This window comes from Malurus melanocephalus, unplaced genomic scaffold (assembly GCF_030028575.1).
Source record: "Malurus melanocephalus ecotype Western Australia unplaced genomic scaffold, MMel_1.1 scaffold_135, whole genome shotgun sequence".
Classification (NCBI taxonomy): domain Eukaryota; kingdom Metazoa; phylum Chordata; class Aves; order Passeriformes; family Maluridae; genus Malurus; species Malurus melanocephalus.
Window position 1 is genome coordinate 1,219,011 of NW_026623367.1, and position 20,193 is coordinate 1,239,203.

The 20,193-nt window shown below is 39.6% G+C and overlaps 1 protein-coding gene across 1 annotated transcript; it reads right to left on the reverse strand.

Annotated features, from left to right (window-relative positions):
* Nucleotides 1–708: 708 nt before the first annotated feature.
* GHRHR (growth hormone releasing hormone receptor) lies at nt 709–19,824 on the reverse strand. The gene is made up of 13 exons (XM_057370888.1): nt 19,768–19,824; nt 15,967–16,072; nt 15,235–15,342; nt 13,967–14,067; nt 10,985–11,082; nt 9,439–9,571; nt 8,407–8,560; nt 7,009–7,069; nt 6,834–6,903; nt 5,163–5,254; nt 4,519–4,648; nt 3,027–3,068; nt 709–1,016 (listed from the first exon to the last, which is right to left on the reverse strand). The coding sequence occupies exons 1-13, from the start codon at nt 19,822–19,824 to the stop codon at nt 894–896; spliced, it is 1,275 nt and encodes a 424-aa protein (XP_057226871.1). The 3' UTR covers nt 709–893.
* Nucleotides 19,825–20,193: the final 369 nt, after the last annotated feature.

Genomic DNA, 20,193 nt, shown 5'->3' on the forward strand with positions numbered 1-20,193 from the left:
ATTGAGAAAAAAATTCAAAACCCAAACAAAACAAAACSACTCAAGCACAAACACTGGGAATATAAGTTTATTTTCAAGCTCCTGAATGTTTTACACCACTGGACAGCAAAAACAGTCACACWTAAGAAAATATTTAGCAGCATTCTCAGCAATCACCTACTCTATTTCCTGGGCATCTCGTTCTTTTTCTGTGCAAAAGTTGGCTTTTCTTTTTAATTTCTTGCAAAGGATTTCCTTAATGGTTATCATATGGAGCCTTGGCATTCCCAACATCTCCCCTTTCTGCTACTTGGCCATCAGAAATTTTCTAACCTGCAGCTCCAGGACCCAAGAGTGTTTTATTGTGAAATTTCAATCATTTTGCTACTAAAGAGATAACATAAAAAGACAACTTAAAAGGACTTTTTAAGCCATTGTGTTGGAGTTCAGCAAAACTTTTGGCTTCTTCTTTGCATGTCTGCAGAATCAAAACATGGAGCAAAGCTTGAAAGAGCTGGAGAGACTCCAGTTCCATTGCATGAATTCTGGAATTTTGGTTTCCAGGGTTGGTCATCTCTGGAGTCATTGAAGGGTTCTACTGGTGCCCATTCCTAAACACGTGTTGTTCTATCAGTAAAAGCACAGAAATGAATCAGAACAGGTGATTTTGGGGTTTGCTGTGATGCAGAGTCATCAATGAGGGGATAATTTTGTATTTAGAAGGTCAGTCAGGGTTTRACCTGTCCCTGCAATGCTGGTCCTGCAAACAGGACCCCACAGGCAGAACTGCTGTAGAAGTGGATCCTCCTCCAGTTTGCTCAGAATAAACCACAATCGTTACATTTGCTAGAATTGTGTTTGTTTATTGTTTGTTTTTTGTTTGGCTGAGTTGGTTTTTTGTCCTGAGGCCATTTTCAGCATACAGATGTGGTGATTTTCACCCCGGAGCTGGAGGGAACTGTCCACCTCGTCCTCCTCCACACGGGCACCAGTCCGTATCTCTTCCTGTGCCACCTCCGGCCAATTTCCGTTTGCACCTCAGGAACAAAGGGAAAGGCTACTTTGTGGTTAAATACTGGAGCAGACCAGCAGGAAAGAGGCAGGACAGAAAAAGTGGCTAGAAAATAATAAAGTTTTAGACATCTCAGACCAAGTCAGTCTCCTGAGAAAAGGATCCTGCAGAGAATATTTCACCTGGCCTGTCTCAGCATGGCCATCTTTCTGCACTGATGAAAACTTCTCCTAAATATCTGTCAGTACCAAGCTTGAGGTCTCATTATATATATACATTTTATATATATATATTTTATATATATACATTTTATACATATACAATATATATATACATTTTATATATATATACAATATAGATACATATTTTATATATATATATATATATAACATTTTCTCTATCAGTAGAATAGAATTTTCCCAGCTTACTTTTTATGTATCTTCTCATTTTTTTTAAATATGCCTTTTAATATTTATGCTACTAGCGGTCTCACCATTAGTAGCATACACAATTGCCTACACAATCAAACATATTTGCTGCACATTGCCTGCTCTTCYTCAGTTGCTAAGGGATGTTGCCTTGCCTCCATCTGCTTCTGGAAAAGCAGAAACTGTGTTGAGTTTCCAAATCAACATTCACCAATTTGTGGCTGGGAAATAAAATACAATTTTATTTAAATTATAAAAAAACATTTAAGATTATAGGGGGAAAGCCAGCAGTAGCCAGGAGACCTTTGCTGTGTGCTGTTGACAGCTGTGTCATTGCATATTGTGTATTGGCACATTCACAAGACACAGAGTGGGTCCAGGCCACCCATAAAAGCCTCCTGCCACATCTGATTCTTGTCAGGAATGTGAAATAGGAAGGGGAATATGGAAGCGTTGTGTCTATGGGATGTCAAACTGGATGTGAGGCTGAGGCTAGAAGGGATTAATGTTATTAATAAATTAATGACAGGAGCCTGATCTGAGCACGAGCATCATTAGAGCAGCCAAAAAAGTCACGGCCAGAAACTCAACTAAAAGGGTAAAACTCTCAATGTATTTTAAAATACTTGGTTTGCTATTTCAGAAATTTCTGACAGAATTCAGAAAGTTTGGCYCATGGCACATGTAAGGGATTAAATACTGTTTGAAAGCTTGTTCAGCCTCWGATTTTAAACTTCGAAAATTCAGATTTAGTCAACACAATCCAGGGAGTCTGGAGTGATTAGGGACAGAATCATCTCCTAAAACTATCTTTGACTCTATAGGGGATCCCTTTTCTGTGGGGGAGGACAGGTGTATAGGAAACAGGATTCCCCTTTTTAGGAGTTGCGGAGTGTTAGTCCGAAACTGAATCCCARTCATATTCCAAAAAATAAATCTGAGCTTCTCTGGAGTCAGAAAAGGAGGGAAAATTCCAGGGTTTTGACATGTTCCAAAATATGGAGGATAAACTTCCATGTTTTCTCTATAATTCATTTAAGATGAATTATTATCACATCTTAAATGTGCAAATGTACCTGGATACAAAGCTAAAATGAAAGAGTCCTCTCCCATCATTAGTAAAATTCTGACTTACAGATTCTAAACAGAAAAACAGATTTATCAACATGAAGAAATACTGCRAAACTTCATGAGATTATTAAAAATACTAAAAAATAATATTTCACCGTTGGGGAAAGGTCATAAATTTAAATTATTTCCAATTTAAACATCGACATTTAGTGAATAGAGATCTYTCTGCATCACTGCAGCAGGTTGTATTTTCAGGTCTGGACCCAGCAGGGGTTTTCCAAGCCCTGCTAAAAGAAAAAAATGTGCAGAAAGGATAAAAAATATTCGAKGGAATAGCAAAGTAGTAAAAGTTCATTTCTCCACTAGATGGCTTCCTTCTCATGAAGATAATTGAAATAAAATTCATCAGCATTGTTACCCACATTAGCAATCATAAGAAAATAAAAGATTTGATTATCTGTTTGTATGAAACTAATTGTTAACTATTGCCACTGAAAGGAATATTTTAGAAGATAAAGTTGATCCAGTTTCCTTACCTCTTGGTTCAGGAAACAGTAGAGAACTGCCACGATAAACCCCTGAAAAAGACCAGAAGAGAAAGGTTTGAACATTAACACAGTTTGAAAAAGCCACTTTTGTTATCTGACTTCATTTTGGTGTTGTGCATGTGAATTAGTGAGCACCACTACAGCTGGCAGGATTGCTAGAAACTGTGAGTTAATTGATGAGTGTCCAATAAAGCTGAACAGCCAGATAAATACTTCATGATGGACATTCTATTGGTGTCAATAATGCACTATGAATTCACGAATGTAATCAATGGTTACAAAGATGTGGCTCATTCTACAGCCCAAAACACTGAGAGATGATCCTTTGCACCCTATAAATCAGTAAAATGGAGTTTTCTGAAGGAGATCCATGGATGGAGCTCACACAACTTTCCAGTCCACTCCTGTGTCCTTGCAGAGAATCAGAGGAAACCAAATTCTGGCCTGTTGAATAGTTTAGTAAAAATTCTGAACTGAGATAAACAYGGGGCAAACCCAGGAGGTCAAAGGGCCTCCATTACCAGATCCTGGCTTAACACCACAACTTTTATTCCATCAATTTATTCATTAAATTGCTCATTAACTCAGTGAAGGTTCCTTCCTTGTACAGAGGGTTGGGATTTATAGGCAGGGTTGACACAATGGATTCAATCCTCAAGAGGAATAAACCAGCACAACTTCTGGATTGTTGGTGATGCTCACTGGCAAATGATCCCATTTGGGATCCCACTGCCAAATCTCACCCAGGGGGAGATCTGTTCCCTAAGGAGGTGTGGTGGCACTACCACAGCTGCTTCTTGTGCACTGAGGTGCAGCACAGGGAAAGGGAGGGAAGCAGAGGGAAATTGGGTCCTGCCCAGCTCCTGACTCAGGGAGGGGACATCAGAGCAGGAGTTTTTCTTGCTGGGATCAATCTCCACAAACTGTCCATGCCCTGTGGACCAATCCAGAGCAGTGGAGGACATCAATCCAATATCTGCAGGAGGGAAARGGAGGTGGCATTCCTTGGGACAGCAGCCTATGTGGGACTGGTACACACACCAGACATTATTAATGTTTGATTATCAATTTATTCTTTGACAAAAAATTAGCAACTGGGCTGGACTTCCACCTTTGATTGCCTCTGGATGATTTAAATCAGTCCAAGTCAGCCTGATCTTGTTAATGAAGTCAGGGAAGGCAGGTGGACAAGGACTGGTAGSTGAAAAGATTTTCCGTCCTTGACTTTGACCCACCATTCAATTTACACACTTACCTAAAATCTTGGACTTGTTGTTGCAAAATCTGAAAAAATCTGCAGGCCAGGTAGGATTTTGTCACCTCTTCAGGTATTTAAACTCAGAAAAGAATCAGGAACTTTGTGAGCAGATACTGGTTTCAGGATCCAAGGGTAATTTTGTGTGCAATACTTGTCATGAGGACAYAGGGACAAATTAGTAAAACCACTGAAAAGGAACAGGAGAATCTTTGGCATTTTTACCTGAAAAGATCCAATGCAGAGCTCCAAGTAAAGCCGAACCCCCAGGCTGGTGTGTTCGGGGAGAAAGTTGAAGACAATGTAGTGGGTTCCAAATAATGGAATTAGGAGCAGAGTAGACCTTGAGAGACGTCTGGCACARGACATGAGGAGAAGAAAACTTATATTCTTTAAAGACTAATTATCCTAAAATATTGAACAGAAGTTTAAAAGAATCTAGTCTATATGAAGCTGTGTATAAAATAGAAATAAATATTCAGGCTTCCTTTACAGTTCTCATACAGAGAAAGGCAACAACAGAGRGTAATTTTTCCTGTCCTAAATAAGAGATCTAATGCAGATTCCATTAACGGTTTTCTTGTCTCGTTGATTTTAATTAAAAGGAAAACAACAGATCTGAACACATCATACTGGCCAATATTAAGTGAATTTACTCTCACTCTTTGACTCATTTCCTTTAAATCAGATAAAGCTGGGAATTTTTAAAATTTAATATCAGTTAAATTGATATTTAACTGATTAATATTAAACTTACTCAGTTTTCACAGTTCTGTGAAACTGAGCAAGGGCTTTTCTGTTTAGAAAAGATTATATAAATTTTTACTATTAAAATAATTGATTTTTTTTTAAATTATCCCATTCATTACCTGTACTGAGAAGAGTTATTGAAGTTGATTTGTCTAGGGTCTAGTTTTTTCAGCAAAATTCTGATGATGTTGATAAATAGGATAAAATTGACCTGTTTACGATATTTGAGGGGAGAGAGTAAAGCAAAAGAAAAGGTTAATTTCTGTTGCAAAACTTTGCAGTGAAAATCTGGTTGTTGGGGTTTTTTAATTTCAGTTATAATGTCATTTTTTCAGTTTCAACATAAGGTTATTGATGCTACTCCTGTTGGCAGCATTTAAATTTCTAAATAGGTTGCATTCCTGCTTCAAGAAGTGGCTGAAGGTGAAAACTTGAGGATTTGACTTTGTTAAGCAGAATATTTTTGTCAATAGCTTGTGTGACTCTCTTTCATCTTTTGTAGTGCGTATCAGCTGAAATCTCTTCAGAGATGAATACTGCATTAAATTCTCRCTTCTCCCTCTGGACATTATTGATAAAACTTATCTGCCTAAATACCTCTGCAATGAGATATTTCCACCTGARCTGATCACCCTCTTCTGCTTCTGCAGTCAGTGGAGAAGCAGCCAGGACAGTCAGGTGGGTTGGGGCTGGGTCACCTCCTGCCAAGGCAGAGATTTGTTTTAAATCAGATGAATCGCTTGCCAAAAGTGCAAAGTTCTCTTTGCTGGCTCTGAAGGAGCCYCTGAGGAGCATTAGCTCAGCTCCAAAGCTAGCTAGGGTCAATCCTAACTTGCAAAAATTCGTCTACAATTAYGATTTGGCACAGCTTCATCCAAAGCCTGTGAGGGTGCTCAGTTTTCCACAACCAGAGGGATTCTCCCTGTGCATTTTTGAGTGTCTTTACCCACCAGCTCTTCCTTAGGTGAGGCTGAATGCTTCATTTTTCCCAAGAATGGTCTCATTTTACCAGAAAGTCCAACCTCATTCTGCCCATTAGTGATGCTCTTTGCACATTCCAGCAGAAGAATCATCACTGTCATCCCTTGACTCCAGATGTGGATGTCAGAAGTGGGGGAAATAATAGAGGAAATGGGGGAAATAATGGAGATAGAAGGAAATGAAATATTTTATTGAAGCATGGCAAGATCTGACCAGAACTCAACTTCAGATTCTTTATTCATCTTGTTTGTGTATTTCTTTTAGGTCCCTTCTGACCMAAAGCATTCTACGACTCCATATCCCTCATTTGCATACATCTGTCCYCCAATTAAATTCAAGTTTTAACAGCTGGCCATAAGGTCATCCATTAACTGCTTTTTCAAGCACTGCCTGGGTTTAATGACTTGTGGGGATAATCATCYATGATAATCATTTAAAGCTCATCAGTTTATCCAATAAATGCCAGGCTCAAGAGCTGTTATCACTGTTTCCAGCTCACAACAAAAACCTATTGCCCTTGAGAGCTTGTATTAAAATTTATGGCTGATTCTGAGCTCTTACATMAAATTTTGTTTTCAAATACAAAGATGATTTAGCCACTCACTTGCTATTAATTTCAACTAAAATGACAATTCTGTGTAAGTTTTAATTTGTTTGAAAGACAAAACTTTTTAGKTTGCATTTTACACATGTAGTTAACAGTAGAAATTTATCATTTCTGTTCCTATAACTCAGCAAGTAGTAACCATATTTTAATTCAAAAGTCTTTTATTCTTTTAATTAGTATCAGCAAACTCAGAAGCACCTACCCCCACAGAAATTATAATAGGTCCTTTGATTAGCCACCAGTAAGGAGAGCCTTGATTAATATCCCAGCATCTGTGAACACAACAGGAAGGTCAGAAAAAGACRTGTATGTGACCACTGCAATCAATTAAAAATATAACCCAAGAGTATAAAATAATGGAGGAAACAATGACTTACGCTGTGTCTTCAAAGTAGAATTTTGCCAATATCCATATAAGGGTGAAAAGCGTTGGAAAACCTGTCAGATATTTTAAAATAAGGTAGAATTAATCCAAGCCTTGTCTACTGAAATGCTGCTGAAATTATACTCATTTTTGAGAGCTGGAATTACCCTTTGGKGTCAGTTCCTGTAATAAGAATTGTTTAAAACTCAGTCCCTACAACACTGAAAGTGATTCAGTTTGCTGGTTTGTCAGGTTTACCTTAACCTTTGATGGCATGGATTACCTCYCTCAGCCAACCAAAAAATTCCAAGTGCATTCACCTCCCATGGAGGAGTTTCTGCTTTTTTTCTTACACATCAACTCTCTGTGAGCACCCACTTATTTTCAGACTTCCAAGTCTGAACAATTCMATTTATTCCCAACAACAACAGAATTAGGGGGAATGTTGCTGTTTCATGCCTGCCCTGTTATTTAGTGGACAGAGCTCCTTTTTTTTCATACAACCACCCAATAAAAGGATGGGTTATRGAAATAACAGCACTACAAAAGCTCCTGCTTAGGAAAAAAATCCATTCCCAGACTATTTAGCACCAACAGGAGCAATGCTCATCTAACTCTGGTGTTTGTGATAACTCCTTGGAGGTGGTTTTTAGTGGGGAAAAAAGGCTAAGAATGGATTTCTTCCTGTGCATTCCCAAATATGCTTGATTTTCCTTTCACAGGGGCTTTATTGCTGTGAAAAACTTGCTTTTTCCTTGCTAATATGCATATAAAAATAAAACTGAAGCAATGTCCAAGTTAGGTAATTTTGTTTTAGATCAGTTTAGATCAAATTTAGGTCAGTTGGGTTCCACATCCAGTATTTTTAATGGGAATGGTTCACAAAATCATGGAACCATGGAATCAGGGAATCCTAGAATCATCAAGCCATGAAGTCATAGGGTCATAGGATCATAGAACCATAAAATCATTGAATCACAGAGTCGCAGAGTCACAGAATCACAGGGTCATAGAATCCCAGGATCATAGAATCATGGAATTGTAGAATCATAGAATTGTAGAGTCATGGAATCATAGACTGGTCTGGGATGGAAGGCACCTTAGAGATCATCAGGTTCCAACCCTCAGGGACAYCTTCCACTATCCCAGTTTGCTCAGATCCCCATCCAACCTGGCCTTGGACAATCCCAGGGATAGGGAGCCCACACAGCCTCCCTGGGCAATCTCACCACCCCTACAGTGAAGAAGTTCCACGTGCCATCACTCCATGCATTGTGAAAAGTCCCTCTCCAGCCTTCTTGTCCCTCCTGGAAGTTTCTCTATGATTTCTGTGTTGTATCTTCTCCAGGCTGGACAGACTCATTCAACATCCTGCCTTTCACTAATTTCCCATAACCTACCCCATACCTACCCCATCCAAAGAGAACCAGCCACCAAAAATATCTTCTTCCATGAGAAAGGGAGGAGAGCAGCAGGCAGTTTAGGTAAAGAGCCTCCACCAGCAGCCACATGAAATTGGTCATCATGAAATAGTAGCAGAAAACCACAGATATCTTGCATTCAGTCTAAGGAAGAGGAAAATCATAGTTTAGGCATGGCAAATCTGTTTGATTTGACCATGGAGTAGAAATCTGCAATTCTGGCTGAGTTCGACCAAGAACAGGTTTACTGTTAAATGATGTTTAAATTGAGAGCTTCAAATGTAAAATGGATTTCTGAGTAGTAAGGCTTTAACCATCGTAACATCTTGGACTCTCCACTTCATTTTGCTTTATATCTGTGTGTTAGAAATTTAATTTGTGCTCCCAAGCAGGTGATTTCTTTCACAAATGCACTGCCATGAGTGTACCTTCAGTGTCAAAWGTTCCCTGATTCAAGGACAAAGGTTCAAGGACCCATTTTACACTCAACTCCAAAATTTTTGTGTGGCCGTGAACAATGCAGAGGAACCATYCCATAAACCTCTGTTTGCAAACCAAGATTTTGGGGCTGGATGAAAGCTGATTTCCTGGTGCCTTGACAGCTTTGTGGTTTATAGATCAGAACTTCCTGCCAGAACAAATCCAACAATTCCAGAAGAATAAGCTTTAAAAGTTGTTCTGTCACATACWYAGAAATCTTGAATTTTAGGCTTCASTTTGTAGAAATATAACAGTGWGATGTTACTACTTTTTTGGTATGTCAAAGTCTAAATTTCATTTAGAGTACTACAAGATCATGAATGGATGCTTTAATAATATATGAGGGCATAATACACACATTTATGGAGGTAAAAGATACTGAATAAAAGAATTATATAACATTCATTACCAAGTTAGAAGGGAAAAAAGCCAATAAGTAGTAAAAAAGAGACATGAAAAGTGAAAAACAATAAATAAATGGTATGTGAAATTACTAAATACCACAGTATCCTTTTTTTTTTTTTTTTTTTTTATGTGCTTACTGTAGAGAAGCTGCAATGATCAATGCCTTCTTCCTGGAAAAGGACAGCATCCTTAATGAAAATGGCAATAGCTTTTAAAATAAATGTAAAAAAGAGCTGGACATGGATATAATTCCTGGGACAGCGAAGTCTCCTGGAAGAAAAGAAGAAAGGTACTTTTGAGGTGATTAACTGACTGCTGCTGGCAGTAATTAAAATAAGCAATGAGCCCTTGTTTCTTCTGAGGTACTTCCAGACACATTTAGGAGCTCTTTCAGARAGAGACACAAAACGTCCTTGTGCGAAGCAATTCAGCCACAGTCTAMATCTTAATCTCTTTCCTTGTTATCCAGAATTACAGTTTTTTTCCCCTTACTTTGCCAAAGTTACTTTGATAAATTAAGTGAAAGCACAGAAGAGCTTTAAAACAATTTGGCACATTTATTCTAAATTCAATTTACGCATCTACCTTAAATTCCCAGTTAATTAAGATTAAATTTTGACTGTTATTAGGTACAGATTTTTGAGGGTGTTACACAGCTTCAACTTTGTTTTCATTTGGAGACGAGGGTTTTAGTTAATAACCATAAAGTTCCACTTGAAGCTGAATTCCTTTGGAAAACCTGGTAATCTGAGGGTCACCTAATCTCAAAGTTCACCTGGAGTATGCAGAATTTTATTGCTGACCTCCAAATGTCAAGCCCATTGTTAACTATRGCTTTTTCCTCCCTATTGCTACGTCTCCTTATGTCCATTGTTTCTTTCTTTCCCCTCATTTGGGCTGGTTTGTTTCCCTGAGGTCAGAGTGGATGTCAATAAACATATCTGTTGGCTTCCAGACATGAACTAGGAACCAGCAGAGGTCAAGAAACTTTCCCTAGAGAACCCTGATTCTCACAGCATAATAATAAATCTCCTGCCTTTTTTTTTTTCTTTTTGTCTTGCAGAAATACAAGGAATAAACAAAGASTAGTAAAATAAATCCCACATGTCAGCAAACATTAAATCTACATTTAATGATAAAAAACTTTACATACTCTGGATTAGTCTTGAAAATACCTTATTTATTGATACTTCAGAAAGAAAATCTTACCAAACATGGCCAAATTTTGAGACTAAATTATGTCTTTAGTGGCAAGTTTTCAATAAGAATTATTCATAAAATGCCATAGGAATATTGATTCAGAATCAAGTCCTTTGTGTATGTTCTYCTTATTATAAATTCCCTGGAGCCATAACAGGCAGGCTCACAGAGTTTATGAAAAATAGTCTTCATTGGAGCCTAAAGCAAGTAACTTTTCTATTGGTCCTTCAGGATCAAAGTGAGTTGCTGAGTTTCACCAATGGAGAGCCAGGGTTTATTTCTGATTCTTCTTATTCTTTTCTAATCTGTGATCACTTTTCATTTCCAGCTTCAGTTTCATGTTATTAAATCAATATGGCTGGAAATTTTTATTTTTATTCACCCAAATTTCAATTGATATTATTTTGTTATGTCTAATGTTATCTTCTGTAGCCTGAGAAATTAAGAACTGTTAAAAGAATTGAGGTCAGAGGACATTTTTACCTGAATGCAATAAGAACTGTCACAGCAATGATGAGGGAGGTGATGGACACGCTGTATCCTACAGTGTAGATAATCTTGATAGTGGAGAAGTAAGATTGCTGTAAAAGAAGAGAATGATTTGTCACACAAATTCGAGTTAAATTACAGCTTTTTGGCTGATTCTGTCAGTTTTGCTTTGTTTGGTGCTTCCATTCTGTTGACATCTCTGACAGTCCTTTTTTTCCCTCTTTGAATTCCACAGCAAAATTCAACTTCAATCTCCCCTTATGTATCTTTACTGGAGTCCCATTCCGTAGTTGTGAGGATACAGTTTAATCTGATCCTGAAACATATATTTGTATTGATCAGGGTGGCCTGAAGCTCATTCAGAAAACCATAAAAMCCAGCACCAATCTTTCACAAAGGCGTTGCTAAAAAACTTATGCAATTTTTATAAATGCTGTATTTTATAAATGTTGTATTTTATAAATGCTGTTTTCTCCCCACCAGCAATAAGACAATCCTGTGGCAGCATGGTAAATACAGAATTCTGTCAGCCTTTCTCTATTTTTCTGCACTTTCCTACTCTCTGCTTCCTTATTTCCAATTTTGCTGTCTGTTCTTCCTTTCCATCTTTATTGTGTTGTGCCGGGTTGTTTTCTTTCTGGGGCTGTTTTTTAACTGTTTTTTCTTGCTGACAAACCCAACAGTTACTCAGCTGGAATGTCAATCAAAATACATTTCCATTTAAGTGTCTCCTCCATCAGAAACTATCCCTGAGTGAGGATAAGTTGACTTCAATGATCACAGATGAAAGCAGAAAACAGAATGAATAAGCTCTAGGCTGTAAATCTAATGTRGTTTGTCTCTTGGGTCCCATTCCAGTGTTTTTATAACCTGAAACCTGCGCAGCTGTGCAGTGCATTCCTACAGTTCACTTGGGGAAGGGGAGATATTTGTTTGAGCCTTAAGTGGAACTTCAGGCATTATAAGACTGACATTGGGATGGATTTATTTAATTTATTTCAGTGCTTAAAAATTAGCTGCCTAAAGTAGAACAAGAAGAACCTGGCCACAGGAGTGATCTGTTTAATTGTTAATAGGATCCTATTTTTCTAATTCTTTTTCTGTTATAGTTAACGAAGGAGAACACTCTCAGAAAACAGTTCAGCTCATTGAAAAATGAAACCTTATTAGTTCCTGTCAGCAGCAAAAMAGATCTCTCAGTACACCTGCCTTGGCAAGAGCAGGTCATAAAATCATAAATCCTTGACTGGTTCGGGTTGGAAGGGACCTTAAATATCATCTCTTTCCAGGTTTTGTAGAGTGAATCCTTTTTTTGCTGAGCTCCCTGCATCCACCTGTGCGGATTTCTGACTATCCACAGTCCAATCCCATGAACAAAAGTTAATTAATCATTAATTATAAGTTAATTAATCATTRCTGCTCAGAGCACAGTAGGTGTACCCTGAATTTGCCTTCCAATTCAGTTTCATCCACAAGAAGCCAGATTATCCTTTCTGAGAGCATCCCTCAGCGTGACTGGAGTAAGTGGGGATAGCTGAGAGAAATTCCTGGAAAAATCCCACCTGATCCTGACCAAAGAACCAATGCATGTGTGGTACAGGGGTGAGCTCTGACTTTCACAGTATTTTTGTGAGATTACTGAAGTTTAGTGGTGTGGAAACCAGGCATAATGTTTTGTTGTTTTTTGGGTTTTTTTTGTCTAGTGGATGAGCTGTGAGTTGTATAGGATTACCCAAATCCCTGGCAATGCACAATTCCAGCCAGAGCTCACAGAATTACCTCGGAGCTCCAAAGCTTGCCAGGAAGCCTGGATACACCACTCCATGAGAAACATCAAAGCTTTGCCAGGCTGATCATAGCTGGTAACAAAACTTATGTGTAAAACATAAAATAATTCACTCCTTGAGTGGCTAACCCTACAACTGAGGCGTTTTGTCTAGGTAAAATAATTGAATAATCATAGAATAGGTTGGAAGGGATTTTAAATCTCATCCAGTTCCACCTCCTGCCATGGCAGGGACAATTTCCACTGTCCCAGGCTGCTCCAAGCCCCAATGTCCAACCTGGCCTTGGACACTGCCAGGGATCCAAGGGCAGCCACAGCTTCTCTGGGCACCTGTGCCAGGGACTCACCACTCTCACAGTCAAGAATTTCTTCCTAAAATCTGACATAAATCTGCCCTTGTTGGAAACAGCTTTTTGCCCTGCAATGTAAGGAAACAATGGAAGAAGAAAGAAAAGGGTTTCATTTTTGCCTCATTATTTATGCAGAGCAGCAGGTACTGAGGCTTAGAAGCTGCAAATTTGAGCTAAACAGAGTTACAGTAATCAGCACAAAAAGTAATGGCAAGGCAAATAAATCTCCCTGTGATGATGAAAACTATGATTTTATCCTAATTAGTTAGGGGTCAAGCACTGTATTATCCCTGTACATGCCAACTGGAGATACCACCAACAGTGAAAATGTGGCTGAAGAGATGTATCAAATTCTGATCTGCATTACAGAGATGCAAAGAGATTAGAGAGATTTTGGGGCTTTTTTTTCCATTGTTGAATTTAATATTTCAGGCAGGACGGAGCACCCAAAACCCCTCTTATCCTCAGATATTGCTGAATTTGGAACTGTGGTCTTAAAATAGCACATTTGCTGTGCTGATGCTGTGACACTACRAATTCATCTTGCTGACTGATATGACTGAAATGTCTTAATACACATTTTATGGACATTTTGTGATACATCTCTGTCTGTTATACCTGCAAATTTGTAGCTGGCTTTATTTTTGTTACCCCTGAATAATAAAATATTTGTRACTATTTTCCAAAATAGTTGACCARCGTGAAAAATTTRATTATATTCCACATTTGGAAAGAAATTTCAGCTTCTCCGGAGTTTCCCTCYTCAGTGACCTTCAGGAAGAGAAAGCAATCCTATAGTATCAGTGCACCACTCACATATATTTATGTAATTAAACTTACTTCTTCAAGAGGAATCTCATCTTCTACGGGACAGGCAACATCATAGGGAGGGAATGGGTCAGACCAGCCTTTTTTCGTGCAGTTTCTTTTTACTATCCCAGCTGAAAGGGAAGCATTTAATTTTCCCAATGAAGAACCCAAAATATGGAAAATAAAAACCAGGAGAAGATCTTTTGCTGGAAAAAAAGTTGTACCAGGAGTAAAGGATTGTCAGTGCCTCACAGAGTTGAGGCCATCAGATGCAAAATGTTGTATTTTATCTCTATACAAGCAGTGGGGAGAAGGGAGAGAACCAGGGTATCAGGGTAGAGGTGGGAAGGACTGAGGAAGGAATTAAATCAGGCACATTTGGGAAGATTGGGAAGAACTGCTCTATAAACTTCTGTTTTGCACAGCACTCACCCTTCCAACATCTCCCTCCTCATTCCCACCTCCCCTGGGGCTCACTCTTGCCCTTCACAGCAGAAGCTGGGATAAGCAGCCCATTCCATGAGGATAGCACACTTCCATAAAAGGATTCATGAGTCAGATGAGGGATAAATCCGAGAATCCCAGGGAAGGAAATGAATCTGCCCAGATGAAAGGGATTTTCCTCATCCCTCGTTTATAGCTAGCATGTGTTGGGTGAGGCAAAGGTTGGGCTGTGCAGATTCTTTTCCTGGTGGAGCTGCCCAATCCAGGTCTTTCCTGCAAAGTGGTTTTCTCCTTGTGGGCTCACAGTTTGTTCCTGGCCATGTTCCCTCACAGAGCAAGCAGGAACAAAGGCATTAATTCGCAGTTTTACAACATACGTGGTGCTCCAAGGCCTAAATTCTGCCTTGCATCTCCAACCTTGGTTTTAAAGAACAGCCACATTTTTCATTCCTCTGCCTCCTTTGCATCCCACATCAATCAGAGCATAAATTTCAGAAAGCCCCAAGCTTGAGCTCTGACCTAAACAGCCTCCRGATGAGCTTTGCAAGAAATTCACACAACTGATCCCAAAGCAAATAGAAACCAATGGAATCACTCCATTTATTTCAGGAGGTTTTTTTTTTTGATCCAGGGCCTCATCACAGTCTGTGGAAATTAAATCCAGTTATGGCTAATCCTTAAAATATGASAAGAACTGCTAAGGTCTCTCAGATCCTACTACAATCTAATCTTATCAGATCCTAGTAAAATGAGTTGCAACTCATGAGAACATGAAATATTTTGTTTACACCCCCAGTTGTTGGAAATGCTCTTGCTAGACACTCAACAGGAGTACAGCTATGATAGGACATCACCTGGCTCTTTCAGGAAGTGAAAAAGGATGTTTGGACATGGTAAGGCAAGAATCTCTCCATCATCTGCCTCTGGCCAGCACAGCAATTTGTCCCAAGTTCTCTTGCAACCTCAGACAGAAAGTGAAACATATTTTTAAGCATGATTACATTTGAGCAAAATAAAACCCCAAACATGTTTAAACTTTGCTGCTCCACCCCTTCCATATCTTATAAAAATAGTTTAGCCACARTTTTTGCTCTATTATGAGAAATAAACATGCCCAGAGTGCTATTTAATTTGCTTTAGTTAGACCCCTGTGTTAGACTGAGGTGAGTTTTCAGAAATAATGCAATAAATTGTTCAGGAGTTGCCTTATTTTTAAAGACCAACACACCCTCACAAGCATARTGCCACGATAGCACCCAGCTGGATAAGGAACAGGACAAGGACACAAGGACTCTGATAAATTTACTGTCCACATTTGAATGTGAAAGAATGGGGGGCGGAAGAACTGAATGTGAAAAAAAGAACTGAATGCGGGGAAAACAAAAACAAAAACAAAAACAAAAAAAACTGAATGTGAAAAAAAGAATTGAATGCAAAAAAAAGGTGGGGGGGAAAAAACAACCAGAATTGAGAGGATGGGACCAAAAGTAAAACCCTCAAGTGCTTTGGCAGCCTGGCTGTGTCCTGGCTATGGTAGTGGGTCTTTCCTCTTTGCTTCCCTTCATTGCTCACCCATGGATGGATACCTGGTGATGTTGCATTTCCAAGCTCCTGTGAAGCCTCCAGACACTCAGTCTCCTTTTTCTTCAGCTCTGCCACAAAATCACATTCTGGGTGGACATTTCCAGCAATCTGCAGGGAGAAGTGTTTGGGGGGATCAGAGAGAAAGGGTTGAGTGGGATCTCATCAGGCATTAAGCCCAGACCTGCTTTTGGGGAGCAGGGCTGGTTTAAGGATCCTGGATTAGGGTTTGCATTCAAAGGCTGCYACTGTCTCTACACAAGTTGCTGATTACAGCTCTGTCCTGGAAGGTTTATAAATTCCTCTGGCTACATTCATAATGAAAGATCTCTTTGCTAGGGCCTTATTTGAGTGCAGGACCCAAACTATAGCTAAATCCTGTTAAATATGGCACCAGAAAAACTCACTGCCCGTGGTCAGGCTCCTTTTCCCAACAGTGAGGGGCTCAGTGCTGCAGGAAATGCTGCAGAGACCACCTGGGCACAGAGATCCCCCTGCCAACCTACAAAGAAACATCGTCTTGAAATCACACACAATTACWGCAGAACTGTCTGCTGGAAGAGCTCTTGGCTCCAAAAAGAATGAATCTGTTCTCTCCCTCCTGCCATCTGCCTTCCTTTACACAGGGTGGGAGGCAAAACTCCTTTCTTTGGGAAAAAATTCCAAAACCACTCTGCACCAAAGGGTYTGTTGGTTTGGTGTGATGGTATGAGGAAAAAACCCAACACCCGGGGCTTTAAAAGCAGGAAACTTTTGGTTGTTTAGTCCTTATTTAGAATTATAAGGGCACCACAGGAGRATCTGAAGGTATCCAGAGAACTTTGGGTAGCAAAGGACAAAGCCAGAATGGATTGCTACACCCAGTCTGCTGAGGCTGCACCCATTGGGCAGGAGTGCACAGGACTATTTGTCACAAATAAAACAAAATGTGCCTTTTCCAGCCCTAACCACTGTCCCCATTCCCAGAAGAGCCATTGTCATCAGAGAAGCTCTGGCTTAGCTCTACGCCCTGGCCGCTGGCGCTGGTGGGCTCTGCAGTGTGAACACARACATAAAAACACGGAGACAAAACAGAAAATAAACCCAGGGTGAGATTTGCATGGTGAACAGTTGGCTGGCATATGGCTCCGTTTTCTTTCACCCAGAGAAGATTCATATTCAGGGAATTTGGRAAATAAATCTCTGGCTTTCAGTTCATTCAGAGGGCAGATTGTATCCATTCCAATAATGTAATGTTTCCCCTCCATGTTAATGTCCTTGTCTCATGTTGGCCTACAGAGCATTTGAACTGCATATTGACCAAAAATCTGAGGCTCTCAGGCTGCTGKAGAGCTCTGGATTAATTGCACAGCATTTGTTTTCCTGGGGTTTGGGCCCTGGTTGTTGAAAATRTCATCTCTCCACATACATGCCCTGCAAGATCATCTGCTTCCCATTTACTGCGCTTTTAGGAGGATGTGGTTTTCCTGCCAAATTTGCAGGCAGCAGAGCCACGGATCAGATCAAGGCAGCAGTGGAAAGCAGAGCTCCTTCTCGAGGCTGAGTGAGGTTTGGTGTGCGAGAGGAGGGTAAATGTGGATGGATGGATGGATGGATGGATGGATGGATGGATGGATGGATGGATGGATGGATGGATGGGTGGATGGAACAGAGAGAATAGACATGGCCCCACCACCAGGAGGTGGGGATCTGATGTGTGGAATGCCCCAGATATGTCATCCAGATCGGTAAAATCAGGGGGTCTAGGGAGCCCCTCAACTCCTCTTAACTAAGAAATATAATATGTTGCAGAATTACAGAAAATTGGCATCTGACTTGAAAATCTTTGCTCCCTGGATACCTTCTTTCATGCCAACATATGTTCTTTCCCCCCTTGTACTCACCCTGGACAAGGAATGCAGGAAAATTCCCTGCCCATGGAGTATGACAGCTATTGCAACAAGCAGCTTTATTAGTCACTAGAAAAAACAGTCAAACCATTTACTGAAAATCTCTTTTACAACATACTCTTGGTTCAGTGAGCAGTGCCCAGAAAAACCTCAGCAGGAGGAAATGCACCCATTTGAACTACTCTAAATTATTTCTCCTGGCCCAAAGCACTGCTAGAATTTGCCTGTCAAAACTCTCCTTGCTCTCTGAAATGTTTATGGCAAGAGCAAAGCTTGTTTGGCTCACTCACCAGTCCAGGAAAGCTTTTATTTTTCCCTTTCTCTTTCTAAGACTCCAGACTTGTGAGAACGCTTTATCACGTGCCTCTCAAATAAAAAGATGAGGCTGATCAAGTACCAGGAATTTAAATTGTTGCCTCTTCCTTCAAAAAAACCTGACCTTTAGAAATGCTTTCACAGTTTATGTGCAAGTCAGCTCTAACCACTGCTTGAACAGACACTGGGTGCCAGATCTGATATGACAAAAACCCAGACAAAATAAACAAACAAACAAACAAACAAACAAACAAACAAAATTATTCTACTCCTAGGCTGTGTTTTGGGTATATTTATCCCCCTAAAGCATTTAACTACGTCTAGCAGAGCCTCAGTTTAAGAAGATGAGGGTCAGTCTATTAAGAATTTCAAAACTCCCCAGAAGGTGAGTTCAGCTCTTCCAGGCAAAGCAWGTGATCAAATTACAGCAACAGCAAAAAGGAGCGCTGGTTTCTCACCATTTTATACCCAAATAAGAGTTGTTTACCTATCCTTTAATATGCAGCACATGCGAGGAGATTTTTAATATTCACTAACACATAAACTTGTGTCTGATCAGTGCATTATCACATAATAACCAACCAAATTTATAGAAGAAAGTGTTATTTCTCTTGGATAAATGCGGTCAGTTCTCACAGAACCCTTCAGTCATATTTTTAACCATTAGCACTGAATCCTGATATTCTACTTAAGAACAATCACGTTTATCTCCTCCCACTACAGGGAAGTGGATTTGTCACACAGGTGATATGAAGGAATCTGTTGTTTCACATCAGTAAAAAGTCTGTTCAGTCACTTSATKGTGGRTTATTTTTCTCAGTGCATTAAAAAACCAARCTGCTGTGCCACCCCCAGGAAAGGATCCTTCAGAGAAGAGTTTCCCAGGAAAGAAGATGTAGAGGAAGGATCACCAAAGGAAGATGCTGAAAAYGTGATAATTCTCAAAAGCAAAGATAATATCCTCACCCCGCTTTGCACAAACCTTTCCTGATATCTGTGTGATCTTGGATCTTGCTTTGCTAATCTCTGTCCAAAGGGAAATATTAGCAGGACCTCTGGGCTTTTTAAAGGCTTTGGATCTTTCTAAACCTGCCCTGGGCACCTCTGCTGATTTCTACTCTGTTACCTGCAGTGTCTCRGCTGCTCACGTGCTAAAAAACATAAATGCTACTGCCAAGGGAGGTGAAATTGTAACAAATAAAACTGCAAAATTTAAGAAAACTCAATCAAAACTCAGCTGCTCTGGTGTAACAACCCTCCTCCAGYTTCTTCTTCTTTGTCACTGTCTTTTAAAGCCCACACACACAAAATAAGCGTTTCTGCCAATTACGTGTTTCTCTTTACTGAGCGTGTYATGGGAAAGCAGAGAGATAAACTGATATAAAGATCCTACAACGTAGGTCCCTTCTGCTGCTGTTCACACTTTTCATTGCATCTTGCCTTGTTTAACTGGAATCTAAAGCAAATGGAGAGAAAAGAGACTCCTGAAAAAAAATTAAAAATTGAAGTTGTATCTGACCATCTGCTCCCACAAGGAAATGAACAATTATTGAAACACAATGAACTAAAAGCTTTTTTTTTTTTTGCCATGCAATTACTTACAAGTACTGCCAGACTCAGGGTGTGCAGAGCACRGTGGTACAAAGCACAAGAGTTCATGTTCCAAAGCAAGAGACAGATTTCACTTCTGCAGCCTCTCTTAGCATCTTTCACCTGCTTTTTGACTTCTCTTTCTCCTCTCAGTTGCTGATTTGAAGCATTTATCTCTCTGCACACAAGTGACGTAACAGGGATGTGAAGAGGGAAATAAATATTAACGATTCTTTACTCTGTGTTTAAGCTTTCCAAYTTTTTGACTTTGCTCAGACTGGACTGGATGAATTGAGTGATTGATGCCAAGATAATGGGAATTCTCTACCCTCCTGGCAGGACTCATTTATTTCTTTTAACATAAAATAGTTTTAGGAGGCATGGACAGCTCTAAATGTTGCTAGTCCCATATTAAATTAAAATGATTGGCATAAGAAA